The sequence below is a fragment of the Hyla sarda genome, chromosome 10 (genome assembly GCF_029499605.1).
Source record: "Hyla sarda isolate aHylSar1 chromosome 10, aHylSar1.hap1, whole genome shotgun sequence".
In the NCBI taxonomy this organism is placed as follows: domain Eukaryota; kingdom Metazoa; phylum Chordata; class Amphibia; order Anura; family Hylidae; genus Hyla; species Hyla sarda.
The window spans coordinates 122,337,206-122,362,947 of record NC_079198.1 but is presented as its reverse complement, the minus strand read 5'-3'; the positions used below and the strand labels follow the sequence as shown (position 1 = coordinate 122,362,947).

The window sequence follows — 25,742 nt, the reverse complement described above, 5'->3', positions numbered from 1 at the left end:
CTGGATCTGGGCCAACAGCACCCCTCCCTGGTGACTGGTGTTGCTCTCATCCCCCGAACCGTCAGAGCCATGACCAGATGACATTGCCACTTTCCCTGCAGGGAGCCCACTGTATGGGGTCAGATGTTGCAGACCCCCGGGTGGATTTGGATCATCATTATCAGCCTCTGGAATGTCCCCATCCTCCTCCACCCGTGGCTGAAGCCCCTTCAGCTGTCTCTGTTTCTCTCTTTCCATTTCTACAAATCTATCCTTATTTAACAGTTTTTCTTTATATGGTCCACTGTTCTAAAGTATAATCGACCTCCTTTTCTGTAGCTTCCTGATGTCAGCTTGAAGCTTTTTTTTCTTTGCTGACAGCTTGGCCTTTTGCCGCTTTGGCGCAGTGTCCAGCAAAGCTTCCACTTCACGTACCTCCTCCTGGAGCTTATGCAAGGTGTTTTGTGCATCCTCATACCCACGGAGGTAATCTGCCGCACGGGAAGTATAGGTGGTTCCAGGCTCCCGGGCCTTTTGCATTCCCCATTCCTCCTCCACACCTCCATGGGTATTCAACCTTGCTCCAGGAGGAGTGTCACAAATTAAATTTCTAGAACTTTCCATGGCACCTTCAGCAGAGCTTGTACTTGCGGTTCCACAGCTTGTTGGAGCAGCTTTGCAGCTACTCCAACAACAGGTGCAGGAGGCGTTGGAGACACATTGCTGCATCTCCTGGAAGAAATCCTCAATCCCAGGGGCCTCTGATGCACTTCCCGATGTCATTCCATTCACATCTGGTCGCTGGCTTCCCCTGCCCCCACGGACCTGGTTCGGGGGGCAGGTGTTGGGGTTCTCCTCTCCTCGCTCATACCGGAACACACGCCCTCCTTCTGGGGAAGGGAGGACAGTGACCGGCACAGATGGCAAAACTCAGAGCTCAGAGCACACGGCCCAAACGATACACCAAGCGACTCACTCCAGCAGACTCACAGGAAGCAGACTCACAGGAAGATGCTCCCTCTAGTGGCCAGTCTCCAGAGCTGGACTTACTATTCTGCTGGTGAGGTCACTGTGTACATACATTACATTACTTATCCTGTACTGATCCTGAGTTATATCCTGTATTATCCCTTTAAAACCGGCATCTCTGTAATCCACTGTATTATCTGTGAGTCTTTGTAATGTATTTTCTGTTACAGAGCACAATGTCCCCATCTCTTCCCTGTTGTGAGCTCACGCTGCGCTTTTTCCACTTGTTTCATGTACAATTATCTTTGTTTCAAAGTAAATGGCAAAAGGCCTTTATATGGCTCCTGCAGATATATATTGTATGGAACAACAGGGCCCATCATCTGAGTCTTAGGGAAGCAAGATTGTATTTCTGCTAGAACATAAACATTACAATTTCTATCATGGTGGATAAAAGGTTTTAGAATTGCACAATAATGAAGTATCTGTTTTATGTATTTATTTAATATCTATCTGTCAGTCTGTCTATCTATCTCATATCTATCTATCTCATATCTATCTATCTCATATCTATCTATCTCATATCTATCTATCTATCTCATATCTATCTATCTCGTATCTATCTATCTATCTATCTCATATCTATCTATCTATCTCATATCTATCTATCTATCTCATATCTATCTATCTATCTATCTATCTATCTACGGTATCTAATATCTATCTCTCTATCTCATATCTATCTATCTATCTTATATCTATCTATCTACCTCATATCTATCTATCTATACAACTATCTATCTCATATCTATCTATAGGACCCCACCAGAGTCTCCCCCATATAAACCCTGGGAGGAGCTAGCTAAGCCTCTTGAGTTCTGAGGTCAGTGAAGTCAAGTCCTGAGAGTGTCTGTTGTCCTGAGGAGACCCAAGGCGTAGTCACGCAGCCACGCTTCCACTAATCCAGTGCCCCACAGGTGAAAGTCAAACCCTGGTGGGCTACATACGGGGTGAAGTCTAGTCAGTCCTAGTCTAGTCAGTCAAGATCAGTCTGTATAAAGTCAGCATGGGCCTGCAGCAAATTGTCCAAATCCACTACAAGTCCCAGTGAGCCTTAAAGTCTCTGAAGTCACTGGGCACCTCCTTGGGCCTAACTGAGCTATAAGGACTATTCCATCTGTTTACCTCAGTAAAGCTGCTGTTGTTCCATAACTTGGAGTCAGAGTTAATATTTGCCCCGTGCCTAGCCCAGGATCCAGCGGCCACACCCTGGCGTCACAAATACAAGGGGGTAATACCATCTGCCCTCATCACACACACCCTCACCACATATCTATCTAGAAAAAAGTAGAAGAACAGCACAACCAAATCCAATATAGCCGTAAGGAGGTGCTCGCGGATCCTGGATCCTTGGTTAGGGGATGAAAAATACTTAGACAGCAGAAAAAATCTTGTGTCCACTGCACGGAAATCCATAAAAAATGTGAATTTTATTCCATAACAGGTGTCAATACAGCAGCGAGGTTTCAGTCGGCTCAACCTGACCTTTCTCAAGCAGGCTGCTCGAGAAAGGTCAGGTTGAGCTGACTGAAACCTTGCTGCTGTATTGACACCTGTTATGGAATAAAATTCAATTTTTTATGGATTTCCGTGCAGTGGACACAAGATTTTTTCTGCTATCTATCTATCTATCTATCTATCTATCTATCTACAACCAAAGGATAAATTGGCCAGCACTATTGATCCAAACTATTGTAAAAACCTGGCTTGCAGGTGCAGGCTGCTGGGCTAAATATACAGCAACAGGAGAATACAGCAGCACACTGCTAGCACAAAGATATAGATGAAACATGAGTATATAGATAAAACATGAGTATATAGATGGAACATGAAAAGCTATACAGCTGTAATGCAATAAATGAAGATATGAAACTATGAAAATATGAGGTACTTAGCTTGCAAATTTGGCGCCAAATGAGGTCACCTTACCGTGGTGGGACGGTCAACGCTATTTGGCGCCAAATTTGCAAGCTAAGTACCTCATATTTTCATAGTTTCATATCTTCATTTATTGCTCTACAGCTGTATAGCTTTTCATGTTCCATCTATATACTCACTCATGTTTCATCTATATCTTTGTGCTAGCAGTGTGCTGCTGTATTCTCCTGTTGCTGTATATCTATCTATCTATCTCATATCTATCTATCTATCTATCTATCTCTTCCTATTTATCTTAGTGCAGCTCCAGCTGTTGCAAAACTGCATGATGACCCAGCATGATGACTGATTCCCTTTAAATAAAATGAGGTTCTAGAACAGCAACCAGGAGGCCTGCAGCTGTTGCAAAACTACAACTCCCAGCATGCCCGGACAGCCTATGGCTGTCCGGGCATGCTGGGAGTTATAGTTTTGCAACAGCTGAAGACACACTGTTTGGAGACCACTAATCTTTCATCTATTTTATCTATCCTGTATTAAAGAGCGGATTTCCAGCCATTATCCCCTATATCAGAAGGATCACTTATTTAACACCAACCCGCACTGGGATTTTGGGGCCTTCCGGAGACTCGATCATCTGATCCGAGAGACCCACATGAATGTCTCCAGGTATCCGCTGTGCCCCCCCCCCCCCATTCATCTCATGTAATCCCTGACACATCCCGCTGACTTTGTGTTATCTGTGTTGTAGATTTGCCCATGTGTTCACAGATCCCGGCACGTATGTGTTCCTGGACAATGGGATTCGGGATCGATCCCTTTTTGTCACCGTAAAGGAGAACAATGTGTATTGTGACCCAGCGGCCTCTCGCGTCCAGCCGTCCTCTCCATATCAGCTGGTCAGGCAGGGTATAGTCAACCAGCACAGGCTCAACCTGGCACCAAACTGGGCAGCTATCCTAGGTAAGCATTGTGAGAGTCGGGAGTAGTAGTGTGGAGTCTCATAGTACGGGAGGTGTTACCTTGTACCCTTGCTGTCCTGTCAGGCAGCCTCCTTCAGTGTCCCCTGGGCCCCCTTGTACAGTGATCCCTCAACTTACAATGGCCTCAACATACAATAGTTTCAGCATACAATGGTCTTTTCTGGACCACTGTAACCTGAAACCAGACTCAACATACAATGCTATTGAATCTGCCAAACATGCCAATGGCTGGAAGAACTGACCAATCAGAATGGGCATTCACTGGTAAAACCCCTGTATTCCTAAAGTGCATGCACTGACTGGTGTCAGGGAGCTATTACATGTTCTGTACTACTTTTAACCTATGCCAGGGTTAGCTGCTTGGACACCAAGTAAGGGCGGCTCCATTTTACTTTTTTAGGACATTGTGTGTACTGTACAGGACGCTGAAGAAGCTCCTGTCCTCTACATAGCCCAGTGTTTCCCAACGAGAGTGCCTCCAGCTGTTGCAAAACTACAACTCCCAGCATGCCCGGACAGCCAAAGGCTGTCCGGGCATGCTGGGAGTTGCAGTTTTGCAACAGCTGAAGGCACCCTGGTTGGAAAACACTGAAATAGACAGTGATTACAGCTCCCAGCAGATATTTATTACTTTTATATGTAAGGATTTGCTTTATCTATATTAGTTATCTACTTATTTTTCTTTAATCCTCACTTTCTCCTATTTTTGGATGACATTTTGGTGGCTTCAGAACCAATTACCAGGTTTCCATAGAGTTCTGCTCTCAACATACAATGGATTCAACATACAATGGTCGTCCTGGAACCAATTAATATTGTAACTTGAGGGACTACTGTACTTGTTTCCCCCCCTTTACATATGTTCTGCATTGTAATGTATTATAAAATGTCTTGTTGCTTTCAGAGTTGTACCCTGTGATATGTCATGTGATTGTTACCCAGGAGGTACCAGTGACCAGGTGACCCCAAGAGTGACCTATGGGCTCCCTGCTAGTCTCCCCCATATAAGCCCTGGGTGGAGCTAGCTCTTTCTCTTTGGAGATAAGTCTTTGCTGAGGTCAGTCGCCTTGTGTGTGTGTCCAGAGTGCTGGAGACCTCAAAGTCCAGTCCTGCAGCCGCCATCAAGTCAAGTAAGATAAAGTCACAGCTTTATGAGTCTTCAGTCAAGTCAGTCCCTGTCATCTTTCAAGTCAGCGTGGCCTGCATTACATTGTCCTACTACAAGTCCCAGCAAGCCCTTAAGGTCTCTGAGTCACTGGTCACCTATGTTGGCCCGGCTACCCTGTATAGACTTTACCATCTGTCTACCCTCGGTAAAGCTACTTTTATATGTAACTTGGCGTCAGAGTCATTTTTGTCCCCGTGCCTAGCCCAGGATCCAGCTGTAAACCTTCGGGTGGTATCGAGGATAAACCATGCCCTGGCATCACGAATACAAGGGGTTAATGCCATCTGCCCCTAGGGTAACAACATCAGCCCTCATCACACCCTGTTACCACAATAGCTTTTAGTGAAAATATTTGGTCACTGTCCCTTTAAAGATTGCTTTTGTAGATTTAATGAGACTAGTGACTAATGTAGTTGCAGATGCTACATGGTCCAATTGGCTTTTTCTCTGCTGATGAGGGTCTATAGGATGGCTTACTGGGGTGCGAGACTTGTACCTTTTACGCATGAACTCTGGTTGCGACATGATACCAAGAGGGATGTATGCGTGAAACTTTCGAAGTTTCAAGATCGCCACCCAGCACTAAGTCTGACCACAGGTAGCTGAAGAGATTAGTGTATGCAGAGGGACCCTTGTTCAGCATTCTTCTCCTCTGACTAAGATGAAAACTCCTTCTTGGAGCTGGGGACTTAAAGGGGTATTCCCGGCTTGTTGTGAAGATAAACTGCTTCAAAGGGGTATGCCAGATTTTATTATCTTTTCAGTGTTGTGCCTGCGATGCCAAGTTATGTCTTAAGTGCATTACTTGTCTTACATGTGTGGGGTGGATCAACCTCTTTTTTGTGTTTTCATGGTCCCTTCAGGTTCAGCGTTCCTCCTGTCTCTGGATGACTATTGTCTCGAGCCTTTCCTCGGATCCTGTTTGGCTCGAGACAACAGCTGATCACAGGGGGCTTGGCTTCTTCTTGGCTTCTCTGACAAGCTAGCCCGCTGATGACTTTGCGGTCTAGCTGTATGTGCCGCCACGCCGACTTTCATTGCGTGGTCTGAGGACTGCTGAGATCACGTGAAAGCGGGGGGACGCATTGAACACCGACCCGGCGGCATGTACAGATGGGCCACACACGTCGTCAGGGGACTGGAACAGGACAGTAACTTGCTTGTAGCACCTTCTATATTAAACAGGATTTCACCTAGAAGTAACACTTTGGCCTCGGTGTATGTATGTCTAGCAAGAGCAGAATTAGGAGATGTCCACACTTTGCTGGCCAGAGCCAGACATTCATTCACTAGTTTGGGTCCCCTTTTCCAAGTGAGGAGGCTGAACTAGGGACTCTTCTCACAGCCATGGGCTAGGAAACATCACATGACCAAGGCATCATTCATCTGATACAACAGTAATTCAAATTTGAACCTTTACACCCTTGTTATACCTGAATGTATAAGATTAATGGCATGTAATGTACAAACACTGTATTCTATGTAAACACACAGTACCCCCAAAACACTCATGTAGTTTGCAGAACGTTTCTCACACCCACACGACAACTTCTTTAGGGATGGTATCTGGAAGACAGGTACTGGAGCACTACATGCATATTACGATCTGTAGGGTAAGCATATTTGGTCCTATTACTGCAGTATTTATTATTATACAGGGTCTGAACCTCCTGTAATATTAATGTATGTGTTGTAGGCGTACTGATCCTGCTCTTCATAGTAATGGTCACTCTGCTGGTCCTGACCCTGGTCCTACGACCCTCACTCTACACTCCCAGCCCCCTGAAAAACTGGAAGCCAAGGTGGAGGAGTCTTGGAGAACCCTATATCCCACCGGAATATGTGCTAACAAGAGACAGGTTGTCTGGGTGATAGATGTGTTCATATAAGGCATTGTATACCTATATACTGTATGTTCTCCCGATATGCAGAATAATCATACTAAACATGACTTGATACCATGTGACCTCATATAGGCCATGACCTTACGTTTTATATCATATGACCTCCAAATATGCCATATACCACACACAACCTTCTTAAAAGCAGCAAATCATGTGACCCTTATTTATACTACCACCTTACGCTGTGTACCACACATGACCTCCTTGTATACTTGTGACCTTCATGCATGCCATACAGGGACGGGCACACATTCACAAGAAAGGGGGCTTGAGCCCCTGCCCTTTTGACACTGGGCAGTGGGGCATCATTATGTGGGCAGTTATTATGAGAAGTGCCCTTTTTTCACTTCAGGCTCTGCCCCTCAAAATGTCTGTGCACGTCCCTGATGCCATATATATATATATATATATATATATATATATATATATATATATACCACATGTCAGTAGTGAAGATCCAGCAGAACCTTCTGAAGAAGAAAAGGACGTCACTTCATGGCGCTTCCTGCTATCAGCAATATTATAGGACCGGAGATTGGAGAGGAGGTTAAAATAACTAACGAACAAAGCATTTCGAGGGTCTGACTGCCCTCTTCATCAGGTCCACCTACACCACACGGGACCTCCTTATATACACCATGTGACCTGTCCATATACAGACCACACAACTTCTTGTAATACATTAAGCTGTGTGTCTCCCGTATGTGCAATATACCACACATGACCTCTTTTTATACTGTATACATTGTGACCTCCATGTACGTAGAATAACCACACATAGGGGGAGATTTATCAAAACCTGTCCAGAGGAAAAGTTGTTGAGTTGCCCATGGCAACCAATCAGATCGCTTTTTTCATTTTGCAGAGGCCTTGTTAAAAATGAAAGAAGCGATCTGATTGGTTGCTATGGGCAACTCAACAACTTTTCCTCTGGACAGGTTTTGATAAATCTCCCCCATAATCTCGTATGAACAATATACCATGCGACCTCCATATACGTAGAATAACCACACATAATGAGGGAGATTTATCAAAACCCGTCCAGAGGAAAAGTTGTTGAGTTGCCCATAGCAACCAATCAGATCGCTTCTTTCATTTTTAACAAGGCCTCTGCAAAATGAAAGAAGCGATCTGATTGGTTGCCATGGGCAACTCAACAACTTTTTCACTTGATAAATCTCCTCCAATCTCTTTATAAACCGTATACCATGTGACCTCCATATTTGCTATATACCGTACATACTCCTGACCTCTGTAGGCTGTATACTCTGCAATGTAGAAGACCTTATATATTCTATATCTGTCGTCTCCAAACTGCGGCCTGCCAGATGTTGCAAAACTACAACTCCCAGCATGCCCGGACAGCCGTTGGCTGTCCGGGCATGCTGGGAGTTGTAGTTTTGCAATATCTGGAGGGCTGCAGTCTGGAGACCACTGCTTGATGCCGTCATATCTTACTTTTATGTTTTTTTTCTTCCTCAGTCTCCAGTTTTATGAAGCAGTCGGCACTCATGGATCAGGGGAAATACTAGATTTTGGGAAGAAAGAAATCTCCTATGGATTAGGTACATACTTGAAATGTAGTTTTGTTCAGAGGTGGTCAGCCCCTCCATATCTGGACAATGTTCCCTTTCTATGGTACTCCTACATACAGCACTTTAAAGACCCCAAAAGTAAATATTTGAATTGGAACCTTAGCGTTATATAACCCAATGATGTTCCCTCTAATCATGGTGTTGGTAGTGGCCACAGAACCATCATGTGTGATGTCCCAGTACGGGATATAGTCCCGTACAGTACTTAGGCCCTGTCAGGTGGAGTCCCTCTGTGTCCTAGGGGCCCTCCTGCAGTGTCTCCCCATAGTAATATACATTATGTATAGTGTTATGTATGTTATGGATAAAAGACCTTTAAGGACCTTTGAGTTAGTCACATGATAATGTGTTCACCTGATGTGTTTGTTACCCAGAGAGCACCAGCTAACCAGGTGACCTGCAGCTTGACCTATGGGCTCCTTGCTCAACCCCCCTTTATAAGGAAGGGAGGAGCTGCAATCTGTATTTTTTGCTCTTCCACACTTCTTAAATCCTGAGGCACAGTGTCCAGCACATCTGGAGGCCTCAAGCCTAACCTACAGCCACATGCCAGTAAGTCAAGTCCTCTATGTCTGCTGTCACTACCTACAGTCAAATCAAGTTTATAGTCAAGTCTATTATAGTCAGCCTGGCTGTCCTAAAGTCTGTCAAAGTCACTACAAGTCCCAGCAAGCTGCGAGGTCCTTCTGTGTTACTGGCCACCTCTCTGGGATCCTGGCCGAGCTGTAAAGACTGTACCATCTGTTTACCTCAGTAAAGCTACCGTTAACCCTAACCTGGTCTTGGACTATTTTTGCCCTGCCTAACTGAGGGATATCGGTACTACCGTTCGGGTGGTTACCGGGAAAACCACGCCCTGGCGTCACGAACATTTAGGGGTTAATAACACCTGCCCCTGGGCTACAACATCTGCCCCATACACCTCACCTTCACACCCCGTGGCTCACAACATACATGATGTACATAAATTTGTTTTTCAGATCAGAGGAGCTCTATCCGCATCTTGGAGGATTTCAACGTTCGGACGTTGTTTGATAAGCTTGAAGATCAGAATCTCCACCTAACGTCTCAGCTGGCGAGACACAGGAACGAGACCCTGTCCTTCTACAAGGCCTTTATACAAAGGATCCAGGTGCTGAAGGTGAGGGCATCACCATCATCCCAGACCCCGTCTTCTTTATGAAGCGTTTCTTTTGTCTGTGGCTTTGCCTTGGACCTACTTTGTTTTTTTTTGTTTTTGTTTTTTATGGGAAAAGGGGGTGATTCAAACTTTTATTAGGGAAAGGGTTAAATCACATTTATTAACAGTTTTTTTACACGTCTTTTTTCCTTACACGGTTATAGCCCCCTTAGGGGACTGGAACATGCAATACATTGATTGCATACACTGATCAATGCCATGCCATAGCATTGCATTGATCAGTGTTTTCGGCGCTCGATTGCTCCAGCCTGGATCTCAGGCTTGGAGCAATCGGACACTGAGGAGGAAGGTAGGGACCCTCCTTGTGTGTCCTCAGCTGATAGGGACACCGCGGTGGTCCCTATCAGCGAGACTGAGCCACGGGTCCCGGCTGTTACTAGGTGCCGGGACCAACCCGTTATATCGCGGGAGTGGGCGCAGGGCATACAGGTACACCCTTCGTCCTTAAGAGGTTAAAGGGGTACTCCAGAGGGGAATAAAATGTGTTTGAATCAACTGGTACCAGAAAGTTGTACAGATTTGTAAATTACTTCTATTTAAAGATCTTAATCTTTCCAGTACTTATCAGCTGCTGTATGCTCCAGAGGAAGTTGTGTAGTTCTTTCCAGTCTGACCACAGTGCTCTCTGCTGACACCTCTGTCCATGTCAGGAACTGTCCAGAGCAGAAGCAAATCCACATAGCAAACCTCTCCTGCTCCGGACAGTTCCTGACATGGACAGAGGTGGCAGCAGAGAGCACTGTAGTCAGACTGGAAAGAACTACATAACTTCCTATTGAGCATACAGCAGCTGATAAGTAGTGGAGGGGTTAGGGGTTTTAAATAGAAGTAATTTACAAATCTGTTGATACAGAGACAAAAAAAAGACATGGTCGCACATCCACAGAATGCACTAATGATCTAACGCTTCTCAGCAATATATATGTAAAACAAACAGGTCGTTTGTGTACTTTATGATCATAGAGTGCATGAAGCCCGCCAGCCTCGTCATGGCCACCTGGATGTGGCGGGTCCCTAACATCCCTAGCATAAAATGGCGTGGCACCACACGGCGACCACCACCGCCACAACACCAGTGCCCACGGGAGGGCCGAGCAGCCCCAAATGCCACTCGAACCAGCCCACGGGACGCCCCCCCACACAGACACGGTGCCACGGCGGGAGCAGCCGCACCAGTGTGAACAGAGTGTAATAGTTCACTCACCATGACCCTCCAGCCAGAGACTGGAAGCCTAGCCAGGAAGGGAGGGGCCCTAGAGAACTTCCTGCTCAACTAATATGTGCAAGGGCTATGGGGGAGGGGTGAAGTGCAGACCAAGCAAAAACAAAAAAACGGAAAGGAGAATACAAAAATGTGGATACAGAGACAAAAAAAAGACATGGTCGCACATCCACCGAAAGCACTAATGATCTAACTCTTCTCAGCAATTTATATAAAACAAACAGGTCGTTGGTGTACTTTATGATCATAAAGTGCATGAAGCACGCCAGCCTCGTCACGGCCACCTGGATGTGGCGGGTCCCTAACATCCCTAGCATAAAATGGCTAGGCTTCCAGTCTCTGGCTGGAGGCTCATGGTGAGTGAACCATTACACTCTGTTCACATTGGTGTGGTACTGCGTGGCAGCTGCTCCCGCCGTGGCACCATGTCTGCGTGGAGGGGGGGCGTCCCATGGGCTGGTTCAAGTGGCATTTGGGGCTGCTCGGCCAGCGGGTCGTTCCCCTCCCGTGGGCACTGGTGTCGTGGCGGTGGTGGTCGCCGCCCCATTTTATGCTAGGGATGTTAGGGACCCGCCACATCCAGGTGGCAGTGACGAGGCTGGCGGGCTTCATGCACTTTATGATCATAAAGTACACAAACGACCTGTTTGTTCTATATATATTGCTGAGAAGCGTTAGATCATTTGTGCATATCGTGGATGTGCGACCATGTCTTTTTTTGTCTCTGTATCCATAATTTACAAATCTGTATAACTCTCTGGCACTTTTTGATTTGAAATAAATTTTTCTCCTCCAGAGTACCCCTTTAAGTCCCCAAAACAATTTGGTTGCTTGCAGTGAATTGTAATCTTATATTTTGTATCCTGAAATGTTGCAGGATATGCTGCAGACCCTAGAAGTCGGCTCCAATAAATGCGTTGAGTGGAGGAAGATTCCACTGGAAGGTGAAGAGGAAAGTATGAGGGCCACCTTGACTTCTCAGCAGAGTCAGAGCTCATCCCTGAGTGTGAACCAAGGCTACAGCACTGACCAGACCCAAGGTGAGGTCCGGATACTAGATTATTATACAAATATTTTTCTTTACGAGACTTGTTTTACTCCTTATCATTAAGTCTTGGATTACATGGGATCCATGTTTCCTCAAAATAACTCAACACACAGCTATTATTGTCCAAAATTTAGTAACATAATTGAGTGCACCCCTAAGTGGAAATGTCCAAATTGGGCACAAAGTGTTAATATTTTGTGTGGCCACCATTATTTTTCCGCACTGCCTTAAAGGGTACTCCGTTGAAATTATTTTTTTTTTTTATATCAACTGGTGCCAGAAGGTTAAACTGATTTGTAAATTACTTCTATATAAAAAATCTTAATCCTTCCAGTACTTATCAGCTGCTGTATGCTCCAAAGGAAGTTCTTTTCTTTTAAATTTATTTCCAGTCTGACCACAGTGTTCTCTGCTGACACCTCTGTTCATGTCAGGAACTGTCTAGAGTAGGATAGGTTTGCTATGGGGATTTGCTCCTACTCTGGACAGTTCCTGAGACAGACAGAGAGCATTGTTGTCAGACAGAAAATTAATTTTAAAGAAAAGAACTTCCTGTGGAGCATACAGCAGCTGATAAGTACTGGAAGGATTAAGACTTTTTAATAGTGGTAATGTACAAATCTGTTTAACAATCTGGCACCAGTTGATTTAAAAAAAAAAAAAAGTTTTTCACCGGAGTACCCCTTTAAAGGAGTAGTCCAGTGGTGACTCAGTGGTGAGCAACTTATCCCCTATCCTAAGGATAGGGGATAAGTTGCAGATCGCAGGGGGTCCGACCGCTGGGGCCTCCTGCGATCTCCTGTACGGAGCCCCGACAGCCCACGGGAAGGGGGCGTGTCGACCTCCGCACGAGGCGGCGGCCAACACGCCCCCTCAATACAATTCTATGGCAGAGCCGAAGCGCTGCCTTCGGCAATCTCCGGCTCTGCCATTGAGATATATTGAGGGGGCGTGTCGGCCACCACTTCGTGCGGAGAGCCGGGGGCCCGTACAGAGAGATCGCAGGGGGCCCCAGCGGTCGGACCCCCCGCGATCTCAAACTTATCCCCTATCCTTAGGATAGGGGATACGTTTTTCACCACTGGACTACCCCTTTAAGCCTCTTGGGCTTCACAGGTTACTGGAGTCCTCTTCTACTCCTCTATGACAACATCACGGAGCTGGTGGATGTTAGAGACGTTGTGCTCCCCCACCTTCTTTTTGAGGATGCCCCACGGGTGTTCAATAAGGTTTAGGTCTGGAGACATGCTTGGCCAGTCTATCACATTTACTCTTAGCTTTTTTAGCAGTGGTGGTCTTGGAGGTGTTTGAGGTTGACATCATGTTGGAAAAGTGTCCTTCGGCCCAGTCTCTGAAGGGAGGGGGTCCTGCTCTGCTTCAGTATGTCACAGGACATCTTGGCATTCATGGTTCCCTCAATGAACTGCAGCTCCCCAGTGCCAGCAGCACTCATACAGCACCAGACCATGACACTTCACCACCATGACTGACTGTAGACAGGACACACTTATCTTTGTCCTCCTCTCCTGGTTGTCACCATACACGCTTGACACCATCTGAACCAAATACGGTATTTTTCGTCCTATAGGACGCACCGGCGTATAAGACGCACCCTATTTTTAGGTGCAAAATCTAAAAAATTAAAGATTTTGAACCCAATAGTGGTCTTCAACCTGCGGACCACCAGATGTTGCAAAACTACAACTCCCAGCATGCCCGGACAGCCGTTGGCTGTCCGGGCATGCTGGGAGTTGTAGTTTTGCAACATCTGGAGGTCCGCAGATTGAACACCACTGCATAGGAGGTAATACTCACGTGTCCCCGCCGCTCCGGACCCGTCACCGCTGCCCTGGATGTCGCTCCATCGCTGTCACCGTGTCCCTGTCGCTCCGGAATGTCTCTGCTGCCGGCCGGGTATCGTCGCTCTCCGTCGCCGCCATCACGTCGTTACGCACGCCGACGCACGTACGCGACGACGTGATGACGAGGAAGGAGAGCGCCGGCCATACAGGGGATCCCTGAACGGAGAAGACACAGAGGAGGCAGGTAAGGTCCCTCCCGGTGTCCTGTAAGCACTAACCCGGCTATTCAGTCGAGCTGTTCGGGACCGCCGCGGTGAAATCTGAACTGAACAGCCGGGTTAGTGTCACTTTCCCTTCAGACGCGGCGGTCAGCTTTGATCGCCGCGTCTGAAGGGTTAATACAGGGCATCACCGCGATCGGTGATGTCCTGTATTAGCCGCGGGTCCCGGCCGTTGATGGCCGCAGGGACTGCCGTGATAGGGGTGTATTCGCCGTATAAGACGCACCGACTTTTTCCCCCCAGTTTATCTTGGTGTCATTGGACATGATCCCAGTAATCCATCTTCTTAGTTTGCTGAGATAATGTAAGGGTCTATTATCACGGGTGGAATTTCTGCCTCAAATGAAAGCCCAATAGACTTCTATGGGATCCCATACTTCTGAATTTCCGCACCAATTTCACAGAAACCACCCAAGGAAGCAGAAGGGGAATTGGTGCAGAAATTCCACCTGTGTGAATAAACCCTAACTCTTCCTGCATGTGAATGATCTGAATGGACAGACCGTTATATGATATGGACAATTATTTTCTGTTCCATTCCCAAAAGAATAAGTGGCACTCCATATGGGTTTCTGGTCAAGGCCATCTCAGTTTTCGTGTTGCACAAGCGGCAAACATTTACTTTCACTAGTTTCTATTCAGGCAACATGGCGACCTTAGGCCATGAGACCCGTGTCCCAGACCAAGTAGCCATACAACCCTAGCCTGGTTATATGTTGATTCATGCTAGGTAGAAAACTCTCATAAAACTTTGTAATCACTGCAAAAACATCATGTCATATTATTTGCTGGGATCTAAGGTGGCTTGCAAGTTTCCTTCCCATAGGGTGCCCATAAGATGCCAAGGAGCCAAGCCTTAGAGCAGTGCTTTCCAAACTGGCCCACCTAACACAAGCCACTGTCGCTGGGCACGGGCCTGCTGCTGCGGGCACGGCGCCTACTTCAAAACAGTGAGCTGTGGTGGCTGCCGGACTGACGAGTGATGCCCCTGAGGATGGGCCGAGAAGCCGCGCAGGAAAGCACGTCACTCGTCAGACCCACCAAAATGTCGAGACACAGGCCTAGGATAGTGCAATGACACTGGGGGTGATAAAGGGGAGGGAAATGATGTGTCCCAGGGGTTAATAAGGGGGAAGGGGGATGAAATTGCAAGGGGGGTCATGAAGGGGGAAATAAAATGGCACAGGAGGATCAAGGTTGAAAGTTAGGTGGCACAGGGGGAGGTTTAAGGGACAAATAATGAAGTGGCCCGGGGGGGGGGGGGGGGGGGGGATCAAGAGATAAAATGAAGGGGAATGAAATGACACTGGGGTGATGAAGGGGGGATGAAATGGCACAGGAGTGATTTAGGGGGGATGAAATGGCACACAGGGATCAAAAGGGGGAATGAAGTGACACAAGGGGCAGGTCAAGGGTGTGGATGAAATAACACAGGGGGTGATGAGGGGGAGGCAAATAAAATGGCGCAGGGGATGATCAATGGGGAAATAAAATGGCGCAGGGGATGATCAATGGGGAAATAAAATGGCGCAGGGTAGTAGCAGCCACATTTGTAATGCTGATACTGGTATCATGCCGTGTGTCGTTGGACTCACAAAGTGATATGTGCAATTGCCGGTAGGGCAAGGAGTGTGTCACCAAACTATGCATGTCTAGGAAGGGTCTCACCAACATGGAAGGTTTGGAAAGCTCTGCCTTTGGGGTATCCCAAGCTTATCTTAATGTTTGACATAGTTTCCACTCAATAAGCATCATTTTCTTCTTGCCAGAACAGACCAATACCCTCCCCTGACAATGTGTTAATTCCAGGTGTTTTTATGCAAGAAGCCGCTGCCCTTATGAAAGTCCTGAAGATCGTATTGATGAAAGTCACCTCAGAACTCGCCACAAAGAAGAACATGTCAGCGATGGAGCAGCACAACCGTGGGAAGGGTCAGAACGTGTCCAGAGCCCGACCGCCTGAGCAACACCAGGTGACATTTTATTTATCGCAAGTCTTTATACTTAGTTATTTTACTTACTCACATCATCTGTCAATGAAGCCGGCTACACAGATGGGTGGCCAAGAGCAAAACTATGATGGGGACATATTATCTTAGTATTGGTGGGGGCAGCATTATAAAATGATGGCATATCCCAGTAATATTCCTTCATCTTATTTAAAGGGGTACTCCGCCCCTAGACATCTTATCCCCTATACAAAGGATAGGGGATAAGATGTCTGATCGTGGGGGTCCCGCCGATGGGAACCCCCGCAATATAGCATGCGGCACCCAGACATCCGGTGCACAGAGCGAACTTCACTCCATGCCGGATGACTGGCGATGCGGGGCGGTGGCTAGTGAAATCACGATCATGCCCAACTTGTGATGTCATGGCCACGCCCCCTCAATGCAAGTCTATGGGAGGGGGTGTGACTGCTGTCACGCCTTCTCCCATAGACTTGCATTGGGGGGGAGTGGCCGTGACGTCACGAGCCTCCGGCACTGCACCCGACACTCTAAACGAACGCGGGGTGCAGCAGGGAGATCGCGGGGGTCCCCAGGGATGGGACTCCCGCGATCAGGCATCTTATCCCCTTTCCTTTGGATCGGGGATAAGATGTCTAAGGGCAGATAAGAATACCCATTCAATGATTGGATGACAGCTGATATCATCTGGAACTCCAGGAGTTTATGGCAGCTTATTCATTACATGTATCTTAGTCAATGACTTCTGATGCAATGGACAACCCCTATTCTGGTGCAGGATCTGGGCCCTATATTCATCTTAGTGAGGTGAAAGGGCAGATGTTATTACCCTAGGGGCAGATGGCATTAACCCCTTGTGTTTGTGACACCAGGGCGTGGTTATCCTCTACACCACCCGAGGTATGGCCGCTGGTTCCTGGGCTAGGCGCGGGACAAATAATAACTCCGATGCAAAGTTACGGAACAACGGCAGCTGTACTGAGGAAGACAGATGGAATAGTCTTTACAGCTCAGTTAGGCCCAAGAAGAGGACCAGTGACTTTAGGAGACTTGCGGGCTTGCTGGGACTTGTAGTGGACTTGGACTGAATTATGCAATCCCCCACTGACTTTAGCAGGCTGAATAGACTTGACTATGACTGATTAGACTGCTCCCCTGTATTTATTTACCAGGCTTTGACGTTCACCTGAATGGCACTTGGTGATTGACGCGTGGCTGCGTGGTTAGGCCTAGGTCTCTCTTAGGACACCAGACACTCTCAGGTCTTGACTGTTCTGCTCCTCAGACTCATCTGAACTAGCTCCTCCCTTGGTTTATAAGGAAGAAATTTGGAGGGGTCCTATAGGTCACCACACAAGTCACTTGGTCACTGAAACCTTCCCTGGTTAAATGACTTGGGAACAACATTTAAAGGCATATGAACATTAGAAAGACAAATGAATAGAGAACATAGGACACTGTTAACCATTTAAGGTACACGTAATGAAGGTGGACTCAGGGGACACTGAAATAGAGTCCGCCACACAGGACAGAAAGCGTACAGGAGAGCAACTCCTGTACTGGGCCACCACATTAGGTTATAATGCATGTGAATTTATTAACCCACTGTAGTCGTGTATTCTGAATAATTAATTCCTGTATTTTAGGCCTTGGCCAACAAGAATGCATACGAAGGTCTCATGAGCGGCAACATCCCGATGCTTTCTTCTGTAGGTGTGTGATGTCCAAGGATAGAATAACTAAGAATTTTACGTATAATTCCATTTGGACCTGGATATTCAGACGTCTCATTCTCTTCTAGGTTTGCAGTTACAGCCTCTGGTCTTTAGTACTGCACTATACAGAGAGGAGAACCTGAAGAAGCTGATCACAACCAGCCCTTTAACAAAGACATTGGAAGAGATCAAAGAAGCCCTCACAAGAAAGGCTCAAGGTGTTATAGAGTGTCTTCTCTGTAAAATATTATCAAAAAATAGAACGTGTCGGCAGAGAAGAACCATACTGACCATCTAGTCTGCCCAATATTCTATGAATAGTCCCTAGTCTTGTCTTATATGAAGAATAGCATTATGCCTATGCTTATCTTAAATGAAGGATAGATTTATGCCTATCCCTATCTTATATGAAGGATAACCTTATACCTATCCCTATCTTATATGAAGGATAGTCTTATATCTATCCCTATCTTATATGAAGGATAACCTTATACCTATCCCTATCTTATATGAAGGATAGTCTTATATCTATCCCTATCTTATATGAAGGATAGACTTATACCTAACCCTATCTTATATGAAGGATAACCTTATGCCTATCCCTATCTTATATGAAGGATAGCCTTATGTCTATCCCTATCTTATATGATGGATAACCTTATGCCTATCTCTATCTTATATGAAGGATAGCCTTATATCTATGCCTATTTTATATGAAGGATAGCCTTATGCCTATCTCTATCTTAAATGAAGGATAGACTTATACCTATCACTATCTTATATGAAGGATAGTCTTATGCCTATCCTTATCTAATATGAGGAGAAGGAAAGTGGAATCCCGGATCCACAAAAGAGCGGTGCTTGGTAGCGCTCGTTTCCAGCGAGAGGTGTGAAATTGTAATCCACGGACTCGGGTATAGCATGAAGAAAAGAGTCTTTATTCGCACATGTAGTAACAAAGGGATAACGCGTTTCAATGGGCGAAGACCCCCTCTTCGTCAGATCCAATCATTGGAAATGGTGAAATTGGTTTTTTAAATAGAAGTAATTTACAAATCTGTTTTCTGGCACCAGTTCATTTAACAAAAAATGTTTCCTCAGGAGTACCCCTTTAAGTAATGTAATAGACAGACCCCTATTTTTAATATTCAGGGACTCTGTAGTGACAGGGACAGTTCCCCAGGACTGGCACATAGCAAATGTGGTGCCAGTATTCAAAAAGGGATCAAAAGGTGAGCCTGGGAATTATAGGCCTGTTAGTTTAACCTCCGTTGTATGTAAATTGTATGTAAAAGAGATGCTATTTTGGAGTATCTTGATAAAAATAAATATATGACCCCATATCAGCATGGCTTTATGAGGGATCGGTCCTGTCAAACTAATCTGATCAGCTTTTATGAGGAGGTGAGCTCCAGACTGGACCAGGGGCAATCGCTGGATGTCGTATATCTTGATTTTTTCCAAAGCATTTGATACGGTGCCACATAAAAGGTTGGTGCATAAAATGAGAGGAATTTGGCTGGGGGAGAATGTGTGTAAGTGGGTAAGTAACTGGCTCAGTGATAGGAAACAGAGGGTTGTTATTAATGGTACTTATTCTGATTGGGTGACTGTTACAAGTGGGGACCACAGGGGTCCGTCTTGGGTCCTGTTCTATTTAATATATTCATTAATGACCTTGTGGAGGGGTTGAATAATAAAGTAGCAATCTTTGCAGATGATACTAAACTCTGTAAAGTGGAAAACACAATAGAGGACAGTGCACTATTACAAATGGATCTGGATAGGTTGGAGGTTTGGGCTGAGAAGTGGCAGATGAGGTTCAGCACTGATAAATGTAAGGTAATGCACATGGGGAGGAAAAATCCGGGCTGGGATTATGTATTAAATGAGAGAACACTTGGGACAACTGACGTGGAAAAGGACTTAGGAGTCTAAGTAAATAGTAAATTAAGCTGTAGTGACCAGTGTCGGCAGCTGCTGCCAAGGCAAATAAAATTATGGGGGGCATCAATAGGGGCATAGATGCCCACGACAAGGAAATAATTCTACCACTGTACAAATCACTAGTCAGACCACACATAGAATACTGTGTACAGTACTGGTCAGACCACACATAGAATACTGTGTACAGTACTGGGCACCAGTGTACAAGAAAGATATAGTGGAGCTGGAGAGGGTTCAAAGACGGGCAACCAGAGTAATACGGGGAATGGGAGGACTACAGTACCCAGAAAGATTATCAGAATTAGGGTTATTTAGTTTAGAAAAAAGAAGACTAATAACTATGTATAAATATATCGGGGGACAGTACAGAGATCTCTCCATGATCTATTTATACCCAGGACTGTATCAATAACAAGGGGAATCCTCTACGTCTAGAGGAAAGAAGGTTTCTACACAAGCACAGACGGGGTTCTTTACTGTAAGAGCAGTGAGACTGTGGAATTCTCTGTCTGAGGAGGGGGTCATGGTGAACTCTGTAAAAGAATTTAAAAAGGGTCTGAATGCATTTTTGGAGAATAATAACATCGCTGGTTACGTATATTAGATTTATAGGGACAGAACGTTGATCCAGGGATTTATTCTGATGCCATATTTGGAGTCGGGAAGAAATTTTTACCTCTAGTATGAGGGTTTTTTTTGCCTTCCTCTGGATCAACTCAGTAGGGACTCATTAGGGATATAGGTTGAACTTGATGGACTCTGGTGTTTTTTCATCTAGGAGTTTTCAGCTCCACTGTTGCAGGAAGGCTATTCCATGCATTCACTGCTCTCAGTGCTTTTCACTTATATTACATGCAAACACACAAGGTGGTTCGTCTTCAATCTTATGAAGTAAGCTCCTGTGCCTGACAATCCAAATCCAAAAGGTGTGTAACAGACATAGGGACTTTATATACACACATGCATACATTAGTTCTGTCTTAAAGGGGTACTCCAATGCCTGAAAGTTAAACAGATTTGTAAATTACTTCTATCTAAAAACCTTAATCCATCCAGTACTTATCAGTTGCTGTATTCTCCAGAGGAAGTTCTTTTCTTTTTTAATTTATTTTCTGTCTGACCACTGTGCTCTCTGCTGACACCTCTGTTCATGTAAGGAACTGTTTAGAGCAGGAGAGGTTTGCTGTGGGGATTGGCTCTTTCTCTTGACAGTTCCTGACATGACCAGAGGTCAGACTGGAAAAAACTTCACAACTTCCTCTGGAGCATACAGCAGCTAAGTGCTGGAAGGATTAAGATTTTTAAATAGAAGTAATTTACAAATCTGTTTTACTTTCTAGCACCAGTTGATTTAAAAAAAAAATTGTTTTTATCCCTTTAAAGGGGTACGCCGGTAGAAAGCTTTTTTTTTTTTTTTAATCAACTGGGGCCAGAAAGTTAAACAGATTTGTAAATTACTTCTATTAAAAAATCTTAATCCTTCCAGTACTACATAGGAAATTATTTACTTTTTGGAACACAGAGATCTCTGCTGACATCATGACCACAGTGCTCTCTGCTGACACCTCTGTCCATTTTAAGAACTGTCCAGAGTAGGAGAAAATCCCCATAGAAAACATATGCTGCTCTGGACAGTTCCTAAAATGGACAGAGATGTCAGCAGAGAGCACTGTGATCATAATGTCAGCATAGAGCACTGTGTTCCAAAAAGAAAAGAATTTCCTCTGTAGTATTTAGCAGCTAATAAGTACTGGAAGGATTACAATTTTTTAATAGAAGTAATTTACAAATCCAGGTAGATATATATAACGAAGGAAGCTCGGCACCACTCTCTGTATCTTGAGGACAGGAAAGACTGGGACCCTTTATGACTACTCCCCTTGCAACTGCTGGAGGTACATACAGGTGCTGCTACGCTGATAGACGATATAAACAGGTATCCAATAGGAGAAAGAAGCGGAGCACTCACCAGACCTTGAATGCAGATAGACTTTATTAATCCGAACGATCAAAGGCACATCGGGGGGGAGAGGTGGTACAGACAGGGGAGTGTGACTTAGAGACGCGGGGGTATCCTCTCGGTGACGGACCGTTGCGTTTCTAAGTCACACTCCCCTGTCTGTACCACCTCTCCCCCCCCCCCCCCCCCCCCCCCCGATGTGCCTTTGATCGTTCGGATCAATAAAGTCTACCTGCATTCAAGGTCTGGTGAGTGCTCCGCTTCTTTCTCCTATTGGATACTAATTTACAAATCTGTTTAACTTTCTAGAACCAGTTGATTTAGAAAAAAAAAAAAGTTTTCCACCGGAGTACCCCTTTAAATATAGCTAGTTCAGCCTTGTAGCCCAATCGGTTTAGATTTGTGAACGTGGTTCTGTGAAGTAAAGCTGGCCATGCATATTAGATAATGTTGGCCAAAACTGGAAATTTAAGCCCAGACGGCCATCTTATAATTATGAAGGCCTCCTGACTCTCCCCTAAGGGCATATTTAGGGCAGAGAAATATCGGGCATGTTGGATTTCAGACACCCCAATTTTTTTCCCCAAAGTTTCAGGGAAAGGCAAAAAAAAAAAAAAGCATTGTGTGAATGGAACCTGATGCCACAGCCCTATTACTCAATATTCAACTTATGTTTTTTTTTTTTTTTCCAGAACAAGAAGTTAAGGAAAGTTGGGTACCAGTATTCTCTGGCAATCTGGTTCCAATGGACATGAGCCAGCTCTCCCCCCGCCAGCTCGTTGTGTTCCGGTTTGGCTCCTCACTCCTCCATCTTGTATGTCATGGCTGCTCCCAATATCCTCTACTACTTCTTGTAGCTCAGACAATTCCAAGAGTCCAAAGTCCTAGGCAGCTGGAGGATGATCTACATCTTGGAGACTCCTATTATGATACAGAAAACAAAGTTTTGTTTGTGCCATCCTCGTGCCTGGATCATGTCGGGGAGCTGGCGGGGATCATTGTGCATGCGGTGGCCCAGATCAGGACAGGTAACAGAGGCCATGAACCCATTGATGTTAACGGATGACGCCATTGTAAAATGTGATGGTCTTTGGCATACAGGTATAGCAAGGGCCAAACAAATCAATTACCGTATATACTCGAGTATAAGCCGATTTTACGTGCTGAAAACGCCCCCCTCGGCTTATACTCAAGTGAACTCTCCGACTGTCAATCCCTTCTCAGTGGTCTTCAACCGGGGGACCTCAAGATGGTGCAAAACTACAACTCCCAGCATGCCCGGACAGCCATCGGCTGTCCGGGCATGCTGGGAGTTGTAGTTTTGAAACCTCTGGAGGTCCGCAAGTTTAAGACCACGGCGGCCTTCGTCATCATCCAGACACCCCCTTTAGTTTTCTACTCACCTCCCTTCGGTGGGAAGGAAGGGTGAGCTGGTCCGGGTCTATGCTGCAGGGACTGTCCGGTGGGGAGGGTTAGTCGTTCCAGGCTGTCCATTTTCACCCGGGGGGCCCTCTTCTCCGGGCCCGGCCCCGGACTAGTGACGTAGTCTTGACGACGACGCACAGGGACGTGCATGAACGTCCCTGTGCGTCATCGTCAAGGCAACATCACTAGTCCGAGTCACTAGATGATGACGGGGTCTGAATGATGACACCCTAGGCTTATAGTCGAGTCAATAACTTTTCCTGGGTTTTTGGGGTGAAATTAGGGGCCTCGGCTTATATTCGGGTCGGCTTATACTCGAGTATAAACGGTATACTACACCATGCTACTTACATAGTATTAGAACCCCCCAGGCTATTAATTATAGTGTGCCAGATGTTTGGTTGGTGCGTTTTCCTAGGGGAGGGATTGCAACTTCCAGCTACACATTCCCCCAGTCTGCAAACATTGGCCATACTAGTGTTTTTGGCAAACCAGGAAGGCAAGTTTGTATCCCAATCTGCATGATACATCTTTTACGTATTGTTTTTAACAGGAAAAAAATTTCTCCTTTCCCTACATGCAATAAATGCAATTCTTTGTTCTCTCTCTCTATTTTAGGGCTGCAAAAAACCCCTATTACTGTTAAATATCTACAGTGCATGAATGGAGCTCTCAGGGCAATATCCCAAGCTTTCTTCCAGTCCTGGGGTGCAGAGACAACAGGGGCACTTACGGTAAGTCAGGCCACGATGTCTGCAATGTGTAAGACCAAGTGTAAGGAAAAACATAACATTTAGAATATACGAAGAACCAATACAACGACAAATAACATAAAAAGAAATAACAAGGAGGATGAGTGGGTGCTAATGGCAATTGGTAGGGCCGGCCCAAGACATTGTGCTGCCTGTGTGCAGGAGTGAATCTTTCTTTTTTTTTTTTTTTTTCATTAACTTTATTAACCTTTTTTTTTTTACACTTTATTGGTCCCTTAGGGGACTTTTAGGAAGAATCAGTAGATACAGATCAATGACGTTCCATAGAACTTCATTGATCTGTGTGCTCTAGGATCATTTGGTAGAGCCTGGTGTAGCCAGCCTCTATCAAATGAAGAGCCATGGACCGGGACAGAAGGAAAGGTAAGCCGGCCACCTCTTACCTTTCCTTCTGTCCCAGTCCATGGCTCTTCTGGGGGGTGATCCACCCCACTGGACCACCAGGGATGGTTTAAATCTCCCTTTAAATGTCGCTGTCAGCTTTGACAGTGGCAATCTAAAGGGTTAATAGTCGGCTGTGGCGATCACTGCATGCCGGCTATTAGCGGTGGCCCCCAGCTACTGAAATCAGCTGGGGGCCACTAGGTATGGAGCGGGCATGAGTCATGAGTCTGCTCCATACACCCTGTGCGGCACTTGGGTCACGAAGGGGTCAAAAATCTTCTCGGGACGGCAATTTACTGCCCCGGTGAAGGTTTTGCCTGGGTCCGATGGACCCAGCGGAACCCATTGTAGGGCCAGCCCTGACAATTGCGAGCCCTCACCAGACATCTATCTGTACTATAGGACATCAATGTTGGTACCCAAGGACCTCGGTGCCACTTGACCCTCTTGGTGGAAAAGTACGGTTTTGTATAGTTATTATATGTTCTATGCAAGTAACGCAGGCGGCTTCTGACATACAGTAATTGTACAGTTGCTTAGTATGTAGAAGATACTCATTGATCTATACAGTTTCTGCTGAAACTGCCCCAAAGGGAAAACCTGCAAAGTGGGAAATTCCAATTAATAAATATTTTCTTACATAAACTAAGGTTTTGGTAAAGCATTATGAGCCCCAAGCACAATATGGGTGAACTGGGCATACTGGTTGGAGAAGACACTAGAGCCATTGTATATACTTTTTACCACTTCTGGAAGCAATTTAAAAAAAATTTTTTTTAAATATCCACTTTCCAAAAGCCTAAAATTATTTTATTTTACCATCAATGTAGCCATATGAGAGCTTGTTTTTTTTTTTTTTTTTTTTTTTTTTTTATGGGATGAGTTTTTTTTACTGGTTCCATATTGGGATGCATACAGATATAGCAGCTGTCAGTTTAGTCAGCATCGTACTATTAGGGTAGGGTACACAGCTGTGGTGTCCCAGCACCAAGAGCTGTCCTGTGGGCTGCGGATCTCCTCGGGCATGCCTGCTGTTCTTGTGTTGGGCCCACTGTTATAATGTTTATCATGTTCATGCACTTTATTATATTTACTCTATTCACTGTATTCTTTGTATTATGTATGCACTGAACCTTTCAGAGAGAGATGCAGTAGTAACCAGGTGACCCCTGATGCCCAATGGGACCCCTAAATTGTCCTGTATATAGTGTAGGGGTGGGGGAGGAGTTGCCCCAGTCTGGAGTCAGCCCCGCCATTCTGCAAGTGTTCCCTGTGCAGCGGTGAGTAAAACCCTTGCGGAGTGAGTAACTGGACCTTGTAAGAAGCCGAGTCAGCGGGGGATATCCCCTAATCTAAAATTCTATATAATTCAAGTGAGTGAAAAGCACCATAAGTCCCAGCAAGGCAACAGGGATCCCAAGGGTTACACTGCATCCCTTCTACTCCGCTCCATACTGTGTGTAATACCATCTACACCT

The 25,742-nt window shown here is 45.6% G+C and overlaps 1 protein-coding gene across 1 annotated transcript in view; it reads left to right on the top strand.

Moving 5' to 3' along the window:
- LOC130293183 (uncharacterized) overlaps positions 1 to 25,742 on the top strand; it is a 294,563-nt gene that overhangs the window by 258,913 nt on the left and 9,908 nt on the right. The window contains exons 80-90 of the mRNA XM_056541664.1: positions 3,429 to 3,555; positions 3,638 to 3,849; positions 6,734 to 6,896; positions 8,424 to 8,506; positions 9,517 to 9,677; positions 11,837 to 11,999; positions 15,900 to 16,063; positions 17,707 to 17,773; positions 17,862 to 17,993; positions 22,375 to 22,710; positions 23,726 to 23,841. Of these exons, the coding sequence (XP_056397639.1) occupies positions 3,429 to 3,555; positions 3,638 to 3,849; positions 6,734 to 6,896; positions 8,424 to 8,506; positions 9,517 to 9,677; positions 11,837 to 11,999; positions 15,900 to 16,063; positions 17,707 to 17,773; positions 17,862 to 17,993; positions 22,375 to 22,710; positions 23,726 to 23,841 (1,724 nt within the window). The remainder of the gene's footprint in view (positions 1 to 3,428; positions 3,556 to 3,637; positions 3,850 to 6,733; positions 6,897 to 8,423; positions 8,507 to 9,516; positions 9,678 to 11,836; positions 12,000 to 15,899; positions 16,064 to 17,706; positions 17,774 to 17,861; positions 17,994 to 22,374; positions 22,711 to 23,725; positions 23,842 to 25,742) is intronic.